The sequence below is a fragment of the Strix uralensis genome, chromosome Z (genome assembly GCF_047716275.1).
Source record: "Strix uralensis isolate ZFMK-TIS-50842 chromosome Z, bStrUra1, whole genome shotgun sequence".
Lineage (NCBI taxonomy): Eukaryota > Metazoa > Chordata > Aves > Strigiformes > Strigidae > Strix > Strix uralensis.
The window spans coordinates 44,554,694-44,570,251 of NC_134012.1; the positions used below are offsets into that span (position 1 = coordinate 44,554,694).

Genomic DNA, 15,558 nt, shown 5'->3' on the forward strand with positions numbered 1-15,558 from the left:
CTTGTTATTTCATATTTCAAGACATGAGCTTTCTGAACTGATTGAACCATTTTCACCTTCTGCTACAATTCTTCAAGGCATGTTGACTTATATGAACCTGTGTTCCTAGAAGTGACAAGGCTTTAACAAAAATCTACCATTCCTTCTCACATCCTTTGTGTATCCATATCTACCCAAAACTGAAGATGCCATGTTGTGCGTATCTTGATACCTTGAAAGAGTTTCTGAATGAGAGCAGGTTTTTGTTTGTGTTTTAAGAACTGGCAGGAGATGGGGGTTTTTTGTTGCTTTTAAGTTCTGCTTGGAGCAGAAGCTAGTCAGCTAGGCAGAAATATCTCTTAGAAAAGAAAGAAACTCAGCAGATGAATTGGCATTTTTTAGAAAACAAAGAAATAGGTGGAACAGTAAGTAGAGAGGTTATTTTCAGAAGGTAAGTCATGCAATAGATTTACAAATTATATCTGTGAGGGACTTTCATATGTAAATTCCTTAGTGCTTTAAGAAATAATTTGAAAAAGGAATTCAAAGGAAATGTGATGCATTTGTGCAACATGTTTGATAAATTAAAGGCCCATACAGATAACTACATTAGGTGGTGTTTAATCTATCCTAGCTGCATGGTCTGGAGTGGGGAAGCTATCTTCCAGCATTGTCATATAGTATTCAAAATAGCAGAGAAGAGAATAATAGGAAAAAAATACCTTGACAATTGTATATTATTAGCCAACAGTTCTGCACTCTCTCTGTTATGAGAGATAACCTCTATAAAGAAGTATATTTCTATGGTCTTTACCTACTGTTGATTTGCCTTTGTCCCAGAGTGAGTTTCTATGCTGGCACTTTGCAGCTGGTCTTGAAAACACCTAAAAGTAATTCTAGTCCTCTCCTCTAAGAGCCTGTGGAAAACGCATACATCCAGCTGCATCTGTGAAGTATTTGTACACTTTGGGCATGTTAATACCACCCAAAGATTGGAAACTTGGTCCACAATGGGATAACAGTTACTGAATAAAATTTGGTACAGCATAAAGTCAAGCACACTTGGAGTACCTTCCCTGAGCAACAAGGAACTCATGCAAGATGGTAACATCAGTGTGTGTTTAACAGTAAGTGTTAGCTCGAAGTATTTCAGGCCAGAATTTTCTTCCATTTACTTTTCTTCAAAGTCAGTAAAAAAACCTCCATATGGAGAAGAGAGTTGCATAGACAAAATTATGTTAAGCTACCGTTGTACAAGACTGTAAAAACCTCCAGACTGGAAAACCTTCTAAAATTATGTTACACCCTACGTTTGTAACAAGCAATTATAAAAACGTGTAGTAATGAAAAGTGAAAAATACTGTCTTTTGTGTAGTTATAAAAGTGTGGGTACTTCTATTCATCCGTAATGAAACCAAAACATTTTTATAAGAATTTTTTGTCCACACAATGAGTGTGTAACATTTGGTCACTGTTTGTATATTGTATATAAATTTAGAATAGAATTTGGAGGATTTAAATTGAATAATAATCTATTATTCTTCTATTGCTATTTTTCCCTTTAAACTTACTGCAAGCTCTAAGCTTTTTTTGTAAAGATATGAAGACAATCTCTGACTCAAAAGGAGCAGCAGTCTAAACAAAAATGTGAGATATGATGCAGTGAAAAGGATGTGTGGTACAACAAGGAAAACAAATACACATCTTCTTTATTCTAGTCTCTTAGCATTTAATAGCAGTTGAAAAACTTTGTCCTCAAAATTTTCAGTTCTGTCTTCAGTTCAGTTCTTGTTTCAAACAAGACTTCTTTCCAAGGTAAATGAGGTTTGATAGGTCTTTAGGAGGATGGGATTTTAGTAGACAAGTTGGAAAAGAGAATAGTGATACTATCATTATTGCTCTCAAAATCAGGATATGAACAAGACTGTCACACAGGTGAGACCAATGTCCCTGTCTCCATGTGTGTGCCTGCTGAAAGGACTGCTTAATGCCCAGTTTGAAAATCTGGCTTCACAATTTAACGTCATTTCTCAATAGGCTGTAGCATAACAGAGGCATGTATCCCTTATGGGGATAACTGGTTTACACACGGCACCAACAGAAAGCTATTGACTGCATCTCCTGTACACTGTTCTGCCTCATCACTGAAGGCGTCTTGGGGGGGAACATGCTTGCCTGGTAACAGTAGTAAAACACCCTCAGATAGGTTGTGTATTTCAGAAGTCAATTGACAATATAGTACAGGAAAAAGAGCCTTGGAGGTAATATTTATGGTCTGACACTCGAGCATTTGAGGTCAGTGAATCTTATGGCACTTGCAACATCAAAGTTGCTTTGCGCAAGAGCAGGCAAGGGTAAATTAAGTTCTGGTAAACAAAGGATCAACAGATTTGGGTTAATTCTTCTGGCTCCTCAGTATACTTATGCTTTTACCATTCACTTGTGCAAAATGATGCACTCTGAAGGAATAGTCTAAAATTGGCATATGCAACTGGATTGCTCCCAAATGAATGGAGGATCTGATTAGTAAAAGCAATCATGCTTACAGCAGTAATGGATTTCAATTAAAAGTTATTTTCACTTATCCCTGATAGCCTGTGTGATATCTCCAATGGAGACTCTGCATTAAGGACATTTTTAAAGAGGTATATCTTTAAATCTTTTTGATAATATTTATGTAAAATATCTTCATTATTTTCCTAATTATGAGATAATGTATGTTCATCCTATATACAATAATTAATCTCTCCTTTGTAAAGTATACCTTTCAAAAATCTTACAATAAAATATAAATCTGCAAGTATTAGCACAGTGCATAAATTCTAGAAGTGATGGGTACTATACTTCAGGAAACTAAAAAACTATCTATCCTTGTGTTTCATATGAATGACTTTAACAATAAAGGTGAGATCACCTCCAAGCGTTTTTGATACTAGTGTAAGTCATAAGGGAGTGACATGTCAGAAATAAGCAATGGTTTCTTACTGAAATTGTAATTCTGTAAAAGAAGAAAGTCCACGATTATTGAAAAGAATGGAAGACAATCATCAAGAAAACTACAGTTATTAAAAAATCAGAGGAATGCACAAAGATTAAATCAGCTAAGTAGAAAACTACAAATAAGGACTGAGAAACATACTGATATTTTACTAGATTTTTAAAAAATGAGCAAGGATATACTGGTCAACAAAACAAGTATTGACAGGTGCAGGAAGTAATAAATAAGTAAATATAAGTGAATTAAAGACAAAGTGGATAGTAAATTAGAATACAGAAGGTGCACAGAAGTGGTTCTGAAAGACAAGATCAAATGGTGAAGCCTACAAAAACAGAATGAAGTATAAGGATGTTTTATTTTCAAACATAGCAGAAATGAAAGAATGCCCAAACCAATATTGGTTTAATTGTCCAGAAATAATAGAATAGTTAATAGCAGTGTATAGTAAATGGCTATTTCACTGAATGTTCCTCTTTGGAAAAAAGTCTAAATTAAGTTTTCAGAGCATACGAAGATGATAAAATGTAGATGATAATATTTTAAATAGCAAGCTTAAATCAGAAAGTTTGGAAGCACCAAAGACTTTTACAAGAGCTGGAAAGGGAACATGTTAGACTGTACTGTTGATTTTAGCAAGTCTTTGAACGCTGGAGAAGTTCCACAAGATCAAAAGAAAACCTGCACAGTGTCAATATTTTGAAAGGGTAAGCAGTATTGTCCTAATAATTTCATCCATTTGCCAAGTTTTTATCTAGTGTAAAAGAGCTGATACAGGATTTAAATTAATTATTACTAAATTAGTTAATTAGTGGTATATTTAATGGTGGACAACATAAAGTGCTGGAGTATTTTTTCTCTGGCCACCACTGTAATTGAAACTAGTATAGTCAGGATTCTATGGGACACATAATGTGATACTGCACATTAAAAAAAATATTTAAATTTAAGAGATTAAAAATGTACATGATATATAATATGTAGATTTAAAATGGGATAGTTATGAGGTTTCAAAATGTAAGCATATGTAAGAAATCAGATATATACTTACAAGCAGAGAAATTATATATATGCTTATAGCACATATAAAAAATGAGCCTTGTTTTTAATCAGGTCTTCTACAACCTGGTTCTTGACCTTAGTACGACCTAAAGCTTTTATCAAAGACCTGGAATAAAACACCAGAATCTTCTGAAGAATGTTGCACTTCGAGAAACTTTGGAGAAAGAGAAAGTGATAAACAGTGCAATAAAAAGACTATAAGTTACACTCATATCTGTCCTTGGATGACCAACTCTGAAAAAGAGAAGCAGGAGCTCTGAAAGTGGGTTGGGTGTCACAAAATGATGAACACATTATGTGGCAGTGAAGCTAACAAGTCCCAGTGAAGCTTAAATTATAATATAATGCATAATAATGTATCTGTGAGCTGGCACTCACAAATACACATTTTCCCGTGCATTTGGCACTGTTACTGCTACTACTTGACTGGTGTGTCCACTTTGGGTGTTTAAAGCTCATAAAATGCGAGAGGGTTTGTAAGAAAACATGCCTTACACAGAATGATGCAAGAAACTTAACTTCATTTATCAAAAGGGATTAACAGATCAGGCTACATGGGTAGCAGGATGTTAGACAACTGAAGTGCTCTTCGTACTAGCAATAAAATCTGTGAGACTACTAAATACCTAGAAATTGAAGCTAGAGGAGATCAGATAGCAAACAAGAGAAATCTTTTAATGACAATGGGTAATTAAACCCATGTGCCCTAAATTTAAGTGGATTTTCTGTCACTGGAAACTTTGAAAGCAAGATTGTATTTATAAAAATTATTGTCGAGTTGACAGCAACCGCTGGATTTGAAGGACTCATGGAAGTCCTACAGACTCAGCTAATCAAGAGGTCAGGCTGGGGAACCGCAGTCACCTCTGCTCACCTTGTATTGTATTAGTCTCACTTAAACATGAAGAAGTTAGTGAAGGTCTTTTAAAGGACGGTAGAAGGAATGTAATGAGAAATGAGTAAATGTAAAGAGAAATGAGGACTGCTAGGAGATAGAGTAATTTCTTGTCTTTACTATTATTTATCCGGGACGACAAAAAACATGCAAAGAAGAGAGATAAGGTTTCAGTGGAGAGAAGCAAGTTAAGAACAGAAAAATTACTGGAACGAAGAAGACCTCAGAACAAGTTTAAAACAAAAATTAGATCAACTGAAAATAAGGAAGAATCCAAGAAGGAATGGCTAACATCCCAGAATCCTGAAAGACAAGGCGGACAGTATTAAAAAAACATAGCTGCAAGAATTTTTAACTCCTCCAAGAGTTAAGAGCTAGGCACCAAGAGAAGTGTCTGCTAAGGACCAGAAAGAAGGTAATGTTAGATGGGTGCTTAAGAAAACATCCAGGGGAAAAAAAACCCAACAAAATCCCTACATTTTCTGATCAAGAGGAAATTAGCATCTGTAAATTATACACTAGAATAAATAAGCAGAGAAGAGGACAATATTAGCAAACCTGATTAATCCTAGTACAAGGGTTTAGAAGGTTAGAAGGAGTAGTATATTGAATATTGGAAAGTATACTGAAGGCACTCAGTTTGAAAAAGCAGATACAGCATACAAATACTAATGGTATCAAGAGATTATCAAACAGAATTAAAACAATTTGCCAGTTTCCACCAAGATGAGAACATAATGCAAAATGGATGCTGGCTTTTTAGGAATGAGATGAAGAACAATACAGGAAAGATGAGCACCAAGCTTAATCTTGCTTACAATAAATATATCAGCTAGCTGGAATAGGCAGCAATATGAGTAATAACTGACCATCACTGAATGTAAAAGAGGAATGATGCTGGATCAAAATAAAATAGGTATGTATGAAAACTGAAAATATAACATGTGTAAAATATGAAAGCTATTTATAACTGGATTAAAAACAAAAGGAGAATATGTTCTGAGGCCTACAGATGGGCTACAAGATATTGGTAATGAAGGAAAACTGTTTCAGTGGTGGTTGAAATAGGATCTTTGAAAGATTCACTCAGGATTGGCAGCAACTAGATGAGTACAAAAACCTGCTATGAATTGGGTGTACTTGCACTGCATTATGCTGCAAAATGCAGAGAATCCCATGCTTGTTTCAAAGAGCAATATGGTGACTTCAACAGAGTAACACACTGGGGCTAAATGAACCTGTCCACATATGATTTTTTTCTAAAGCAGTCCATTAATTAGTATAAATGAGCTCTCTTTCCCTCCCCCCAAGTCACTATGTAAAACACAAATGCATATACATAAAAAAATTTTTAAAAACCGTACTATTTTCCTGTCGTAGGATTCCCCACTGCTGTATGTTGTAGCTAGTGTGGATGCACATTCTTCCAGATACCATGGCTTCTTCCCACTTTCAGCTGTGCTGCTTATGGAGATAGTATAGATGCTATTGGTGTAGCCATCACAGGAACAGTGGTCTCGACTTCTTCCACCATTTCCAGATGCCCAAACAAAGACTGAACCTAAGCCTCTCCGTCCCTGTTTGGAAATAGCACAGAAGATTTGATTAATAATTCTTCTTTTACCCCTCACCTGCTTAATGAACAAGTCTTTTCCCACAAAAAGACATCTACGAAAGACTACTAAGAATCTAGTTCACTGAGAAGAATCTGAAATGAAAAAAGGATTTAGTAGAGTTCAGAATCAGTCATCAGAAAAAGTCAGAAAAAGAGTGGTATGAACACAGCCTTAGAAACAACTTTTATACAGTGTCTGAAGCTCTGCATCTATGCTATCCAGCCGTACCAAGAAAGAGGTGTTGAAGACTCAGAGGAAGCATTACATCATATTGGGTTGGAAAAGGAAAAGAAACACCATCCTTGAAACTAACAGCCTTTGTAATGCATGATACTTTTCATTTATTAGGGTGCTCTTAGCTGTTTCTTCTTGGGTTGCCTGGTAGCACTAAGTATTGTTTGGGTAGCATTATATAAGGTGAACCAGAGAATCATTGTTTCACAGACACTATAAATCACAGTATTCCTGAGGTGGGAAGGTCATCTAGTCCAACCCATTATGAATGCTAAATGCACAACACAATATATAAACAAAAATGGACAAAAAGAAAAGATTCTTATAATCTAGTCTAATGAAGCACTAAAGCAGTAGTTCGGCATGATATTTTAAATATATGACTAGTTGGGCAAGTTACTTAGGCATATTCATAATTTCAAATAAGGACTTAGAATAGGTAACCTCACCTTCATATTTTCTTAATACATCGAAGTTATATAGTCTCCAAATGAATCAAAACATTTTTGGTAGTGCTAGTACTCTTAAATAGGCATTGATATGAAAAATGAAGATAATCAGTAACCTGTACTGCTGATATATGGAAATTGAGTATTACTGATATATGGACAATTGGGATTTTCCTTATTTATATTTACATATTGCACACCACTAAATAAAATTCAGATTCATGCAACTGTATGATCTGCATTAATTATCAGCAGTTACTATCTGGAAGCACTTTACTGTTCAGATAGAAAAGTTCGCCAAAGGACTAAGCTTATCTTTGATTAAGCTAAATCATGTCACCTTTTCTTTCATGACATTCTCTCAAATCATGGGACATACCTCTCAGTTACAATTATGCTAACGGTCTCATTTATACCTCATTTGCTTGCAACTCATCATGTAGTATCTACCCGGTTATCTGGTTTTGGGATAAGTTCATCCCTGTGTATGATAAATTAGTGTTTTAAGGCATAAAACACCACTTTCTCTGCATGAATTAATTGCTTGGTCATGGGAGGAGTTTGTTTGTTTGTTTGTTTCTAAACAGAGTGCAATTGTGTACCACAAAAAACTTAGACAGCTGTTGGACATTTACCAGGTCAACCTTAAACAATTAGCAATTCAAAGATTCATTTAATCCAGGTGCTCAGAGGGGTTTCACTAGGGCTTTTTGTGCTGAGCATAACTGAACATATATCAGTGTAAGACAAAAAAACTCTCACAGTTCACAATCCAGGCTTGAGTTCTAAAACGATGAATTTCATTTTGTGAGTTTAATAAAAATATACTACCTGGAGAGGCTCTTCTCTCCAGCAAAGTAAGTTAAATATCAAATTCTTCTGGCTAGTGTTTACATAAGGTTATGTGTCTAAAATGCAACTTTTCATTAAATCAACATTTCAAGCAGAGAAAAAAATCCCAGGGTGCCAAGTTAAATGTATTATGAAATCTACATTCTCCAGACAAGATCAGTCTGACCAGCCGGGAAGTGTAACTATTTCAACTTCTTTCACTTCCTTTAGTTGATCTTAGCTACTACACTAACAAAAAGTTGCAAAATAGCAACATTTTTTGTTGTTTTAAAGACAACCTTTATGAAGTGTTACAGCTCTCTTTCCCCATATTATGAACGCTCGCCAAATCAAAACCCCCTTTCCGTTTGAGGTTCTTGTTCTGTCTGCTTTTCTCAGCCAGCAGGATCTGATTCAGAGCCTCCCAACACCACTGGGATGTGTTTCGCAAATTCATGGGGCTGGAACTGGTTTATGAACCATTTCTCTTTCATTCTATGACTTGGTCATCTCCCTTTGCGTATCTTTACCCCTCCATTCTGAAAACATCTGATGAGACAGATGAAAGAAAGGGTAAATAGAAAGATTATTTCATGCATATTCACCAGTTTATTATCCCAGCAGGTCAGGGAGCCAGAAATTGGAGCCCTCTGTATGTTTGTGGGGAACGGGATGGGAGGATTACACTAAAGATAGCCTGGTTCTCTACTTTTTGATGTGCTTCTGCTTGATATTTACTTCTTTTGTTTTGGTTTCATCCCATCATCTATTGCAATTAAATCGTGCTTCCCAGCAGTATTCTATTATTTGCTTTCATCTTCTGCCTCTCCTCAATGGTCACTTTTGACTTCTCCATCAATTCTGACATCTGTTTCAGGGTCATGTACAGATTGCTGTCTGGTCCTACATTGCTCTCAAAATCAAATTCTCTCTCCTACATAGACACACCCCAACAATGTTAATATATGCATAGGCAGGTAGAATACACAGACAAAAGCATATCATACAGACACACTTCTACATCCAGAACATGTCAAAATACTCCATCAAAACCATTTTTTGATGAATTTTTACAAGTATCTGCTATATGGAGAACTTTACATTTCTTTTCTTCACACCTGTTTCTCAAAAGCACAGTATTATCTAAGTACATTTGGCCAAATCGATACCCTATGGGAAATTTGGAGTAACCCACCAACCAAGAGAGAAGAAACAACAATTCAGGGTAGTCAAACCACAGATCCAAGAAGGAGAAAAATGGAATCTAACTATTTTAATATTTTGTCCAGAAGTCTATCTTCTACTTTTTAAAAAAACGTTTTGTAAAAAAAAATCTCAAAATCATATTCATACAGGAAAATATCCTATCAATAACAGTCCATCTGTCATTTTTCTGCTGTCATCATCAGCTGGTTTTGTCTGCAAACATCAGTGTAACATTTGTCCCGCTCATGAAATGAAAACCTTTTCACAGCAGGGTAGGACTGTACTTTGTGTACATTTTGCAGGAGTAACCCTTGAATTATTAGTTTCTCTGCACAGAGAATGTGTCTATATTTCTTTAGATGCATACTTACGCTGCTGTACTAATAATGAAAAATGAGCTGAAGAAACAGGTATGTGAATACATTTTTGGGCATAAAATGTAGTTCTGATGAAAACAAGCCAAGGGATGTTAGAAATTCTGCAATGCAGTATTTAAAAACAATAAACACCAATTTAGATTTTAATAGTAATGACAGGGCTTTAAAAATAACAGATATTTGCACCCAAATTTACCTTTCCATGCTAAGTTTTTTTGTAAACAAACAATAACAAATATTTCTTCAAAACTAATGTCTCTTGCAAATATATGAAGTATCAACATCTCTGTTATTGCAATAAAAAAATAAGTACTAGGAGCACTAATGGAAAAGAGTATTTTCTAAAACATACAAAGAAATAATTCCCCTTCCTCTAACACATTGCAATACTGCACATTTAACAACTCAGCATTTCACAGAAAACAACAGCATTACCTCCAGTCTAGAAAACACACTAAAAATCTTGCTCCTAGAAGCTATTTGACAAAGTAAATGGCTGTCTTAAAAAAAAAAAATAAAATAAGCAAACCCCCAAAATAAATTCAACCTGACTAAAATAATGTATCAAGTAAATAAGTTCTGGTTTTCATCTATTGCCTATTGTTAAACTACCATTTGGTTTCCTCTTTCGCCCTGTTTCCAAACACCCTGATTTAATTCAATAGACCTAGTCATGCTCAGGAAATTATAAACTTGCTAGTAACTGTACCAAACAAGTAATTAGAGCAACAGCATCAGCTGTCCTACTGTATGTGAATGTCATTCCCAATTGGTCTCCTTTAAATACATAAATAACATTTGGACTGTGTTAAAAAGTTAAGATAAACACACATGCAAGGCACTCTGTAGCTTTTACTGTTTGTCTAAATCTATCATCTGTCATCTGCCAGATGCCCAAGGGTGTCAAGATGAAAATTCAAGCCTTGAGTTGCCAAGAAGCCATGTGTCATTTATTACTCAAAAGCAAAGGTGCATTTACAAACCATATGGGTATACCTTGAGCAAAACTAAAAGAGTTAGTGAACTATAGCAGAGACATAGACCAGGGTGCATGCACAGCAGAGTACACTCAGTGCTTGTCCCATGGTGTTAAAAATGCATTACCTCTTCCCCTAGGCAAAGTGTTGTTTCTGCTCTTCCATTTGCAATTACAGCTACGAACTCCCTCCTACAAACTCTGCAAGGTGTCCATAACTGCACTTGTGCTTGTCAGTGCGTATGTCAGACTATTATGAAATGTTCTCTTTTTGTTTTGTCTGCTTTCATAAATTGCATAAAATGTCAGTTAGAAAAAAAAATCAAGTGTTCCATTATGGAAAAGAAAAAGTCCTTCACTGACAACTAAGACTTACTATTGACCTAGTCACAGTTCAATTTTCTAGTACATTTTCTGGGCAAAGCCAGTGTGCTCAACAGACAGCTGACCCTGAATGAAACAGACTCAGGTCAATGACAAAAAGGCCACAAGGCAGAAATTGCACCTGTGAAAGCATGGCACAAGAATCTTGGGGCATTCCGACTATTTTTCTGTTAGTGCCTCCTTTTCCTTGGTCAGCAAATTGCAAGCAGGGTAAGTGATATGAAAGATTTTTTTTTTCCAGTTCAACAGCACAGAAGGGTTAGTCTGCCAAGAATCAGAGCCAGTATGAACATGTCCGTAACGACATCTGCAGAATTTCCTAACACTATTAAAGGAACATCCCCCATGCCAAGCGCGTGTTTGTATATGTGTGTATGTATACATATAAACCACATCTTTATGCGTGAATGTCTTATTGGTACTGCAGAAACCATTATAAGGTAGAGGTCTTCACACACTCAGCTAAGGACAACCAGCAACTACACATACTTTCAAGTTGCTTCCAGCACAATTCCATCTAATAAAAACAGTTTCCATCTATGAGGTATAGTTTGAGCCAGTGGAGTAAGATTTATTCACACTATTTTACAAAGTTTAGACTGGACATTCATTCACTGCTTTACAAGTCAAGCTTGTAATCCAGCCCATGATTCCTAATGTTTTTCTGCCCAGAAATCAAATGCCCTAATGATCCTCCCTGCCTATGGGGTGAGTTGCTGTCTCTACAGAAGTGATCAATTTACCAAGGGACAGAGAAGAAAATGCGAAGGAGCCAGAAAGGCAGAGGACAGAACCACTGACCTGGAGTAATTACAGGTACAGGGGTTGCAGCCAAGGAGAGGTAATTTGACATCAATATGCTGGAAATCCTACATCCATGAGCAGAAAACAAATCATGAAAATATAAAATGGAGAGACAAGGGACACTATATCCACATCTAGAGCCTAAACATTTAATTTTCTCTATTCTCCCCAATACTATTCTAAAATTACTTAATGCTTCCAAGAGCAAAAACTACTGCCTGGAAGTGAAATTGATCCTGATGTGGAAGCTGGAAAAAGTAGCCCATGATATGTCGGCTTCCTTTAATGCCTAAAGAGGAAGTGTTCATAACTGAATGTGCAGAACAGAGGTCAGTACTCTGGACACCTAAAAAAACTAATATGCAGGCATGATTTTGAGTGCAGCACAGTACAAGCACTGCAGGGCTAGACACCAAGGATCACAGCATCCTGAGAGATGCCCTTGTGAGAGGCAGCATCTCCTTGCTTCCAGCTTCCACTGATTTCTGTGCTCCCTGGGAGCTGGACACCACTGCCCTGTGTAGAGGCACAGTACTGCCCATCTGCTGACTGGCAGCATTTTGCTTTTGAGAAGCAGCATCTCCCAGCTCCTGCTGAGTTTCTACCAGTCCACTTAACCTCTAATCTGGGAATGAAAAAGAGTCTGGCACACCACCCTTAAGAGATTCTTCTGTAGACTGCAGGATACTCTTACTTGAAAACAGGCATCTCTCCAAAACAGATAATGGTAAGCTGGGAGTCCAAGCCAGCAATTCTGAAGTGCTATCAGAAGATAGCCAAACAGATAACTTTTTTATAAAAACAGCCCCCTTGGCTGCAAAAATTTTGGAAGCAAAAATTCATGAACAAATGGAGAAATTTCTGAGGCCATTAATTCTAGTGAGGTATCCATGCTCTCAGAAAAATTCATATTTGTGCATCAGTTCATTAAAAATGTGCACCTCTCATATCCAGGAAGAAATGAGTAATAAGCCTATCAGGTGTACATAAATAAAGATGCATGTTTGAGGGAACGTCTAAAAATTGAGTCCTGTGTTTTTATATTAGCAGTCATGTTTTTACTCTTAGGAAAACTGGGAAGACAAGAAAATGTTTCCAGTGCTGGAACAGGCATACACACAATACATATACAATGCAAAAATCTGTCACTACTCACAAAAAGCAACAATTACATTATATTGTTGAAAAGACAAGTTATTGCTAATAAAGTTAAACTTTCTGGCTACTTCTGAATGACCTTCTTAATTAAGAAAAGGAAAGACAAAATAACTAATCATGACAAAAAGAAGGAAAAACTTATTTTATTAGCTCATAGGATATGATACCTTCAGAATACTGAAACGTAAAAGTATTTTAATGTGTGCATAAAAAATAACGTGCTGAATAACAACAAGCACCCATGCATTAACACAATAATTATTGGGATATATCAGTGGAACATTTCACCATGCATCCTTGCATGTGGTGTATTTTCTATTTTACTCTTCACTAGAACAACAGCTTAACAGCTCCAAGATATTCCCCACAGAGCTATAATTAGTGTTTAAAGTGCAACCAAAAGAAGTGTTGGCTGAAACCTGAAATCTGAACCTGTGGAATGCTGGAATGAATTTCTCATTTTCCCAAACAAAATAGAGCCAGCTACAGGGCTGCATGAATTGTAGTTCTAGTTCAGGCTATCTCTCCATATTATAGTTACTATTATTGTTCTTGTTGATATTGTTACTAGAATAAAACAAGGTGTATATTGTAAACATCTGTGACAAAACAAAAGTTGTTTTTTCCAAAATTTCTGTTGCAGAAAGAGTCTCTAGTTAATGATAGGTGAAATAATTATAAGTTGCTCAGCCTGCAGAAGTCTCCAGGGAGACCTTATAGCGGCCTCCCCGTACCTAAAGGGGGCCTACAGGAAAGATTATGAGGGACTTTTTACAAGGGCATGTAGTGCTAGGACAAGGGCTTTAAACTGAAAGAGGGTAGATTCAGATTAGATACGAGGAAGAAATTCTTTCCTGGAACACTGGAACAGGTTGCCTAGAGAAGCTGTGGCTGCCCCCTCCCTGGCAGTGTTCAAGGCCAGGTTGGACGGGGCTTTCAGCAACCTGGTCTAGTGGAGGGTGTCCCTGCCCATGGTAGAGCAGGGTTGGAACTAGATGATCTTTAAGGTCCCTTCCAACCCAAACCATTCTATGATTCTATGAAATTGTGTCTGCATGCAAAGCCAAAGTAAACAGACAGTGCACAAGAAAGATATCTGTGTTAGGACTGGATACAGGATGCACGTCATACAAACACCATTCTGTGGAGCAGGTTCAGGCAATTCTCATTGCCTTCATACTACTGTCTGATCAAACATTCTATAGAGGAGTCCACGGTTACCAGATCCACACAGTTGTTGTTTCACTACTTACATTAGACTCTACCTTATGGAAAACTTCAGGTTTTGAGATGTCTCTTGAACTTCTAAGGTTCAATGAAGAATCTCAAATTTTCTGCAAATTTAGCTCTTTTCAGTAGATGAGCCAGAAAACAAGGCTGCTCCGCTTCTACCTCTGCAAGCTGAGGACTACAGTAATCACTCTGTGCAGTTTCTCTCCCACAGCATTTGTTTAGGAAGATACAATGTGCTTGTATCACTTTGCTGTGTGTAAAATCATTGACCTCACAGTTTTGTGCCTTAAACTTATGTTAAATTCTATGCACAGAAAACTCTTGACGCCAAACTTTCAGCAATTTGCCTTTCAGAAATCTATTTTTTCCACATGATGTGTAGAAATACATAGATTCTGCTGTTGTTAAAGTACATGAGTAAAGCGGAGATGTGATTTGCGCACATAAAGTAACCAGATTCATGTTTCAAAAATGCACTCTCTGAAATGTATATACTTAAGTATATGGAAAAGCACCATTTGCAAAAGCTGCTTTTCAGTACTAACTTTCCAAATTAAGATTTACCCCACAACAAGAAAGGTGTGGTTTTTTATGTTCAAATATATCACCTGTTTCAGGCTGGGCACCCAAAACCAGAGGCCACTTTTGACAAGAAGGCCAAAAGCAGTAACACTATTCTGGCTTGTTACAACAGTTTTCATATATGTGTGAGATGGGATGAGGTAACTAAACAGTTTTGGTTTCCAGTACACTTTGTGACACTGTAAGGAAACTGGACATTTTGAGGTATATTTTCCTGTAACTGTCATTCCAAATTTTCCTGCCTTTTAGGATTTGTATATTCCATTGAATGTAATGTAAGAGCATTTCTGGTATATTATTTCTTTTTCTGCTTCTTTATTTTTCACTTTTCACAGAAATCAAAGGAGAGAAATTTTAAGGTTAGCTTTGTTTATATATTTCCAAAAGAAAATAAAGTGCATAGTATCAAAGATCATCCAGGTATCATTGAGCGTGAACTCTATTTAATTTACTGGAAAGCAATATCCCTAATTCTACTTTGGCTGCATACTGAAAGTTGCTAACTATGTGCAAATGGTAGAGCAAAAAATGATTACTAACTTAATCATGTGTTAAGGCTGTCACCTTACCTGATTTTTGCTGGGCAATCTCAGTTTGGAGAAAACTAAACCACATCAAGTACAAACCACATCTGCAAAGCCATTGAGGCATCCTGAGATATGTGTATCAGCCAAATGCAAAGTAATAAGACCTAGAAATGAAGCTTCTTGGTAAGACATACAGGAGGGTGGACAAATTCTTGGAAAGCAGTGACTCTGACACGGAGTTTAGGGTCGT

At 36.5% G+C, this 15,558-nt stretch overlaps 1 protein-coding gene across 6 annotated transcripts in view; it reads right to left on the reverse strand.

The window, feature by feature from the left end:
- PCSK5 (proprotein convertase subtilisin/kexin type 5) overlaps window positions 1-15,558 on the reverse strand; it is a 257,528-nt gene that overhangs the window by 126,638 nt on the left and 115,332 nt on the right. For all 6 annotated transcript variants that reach the window (XR_012626955.1, XR_012626956.1, XM_074855002.1 and 3 more), the window contains exon 8: window positions 6,296-6,508. Coding sequence is in view for 4 of the 6 variants with exons in the window: in XM_074855002.1 (XP_074711103.1) it covers window positions 6,296-6,508 (213 nt within the window). In the remaining 2 variants the exon portion in view is untranslated. The remainder of the gene's footprint in view (window positions 1-6,295; window positions 6,509-15,558) is intronic.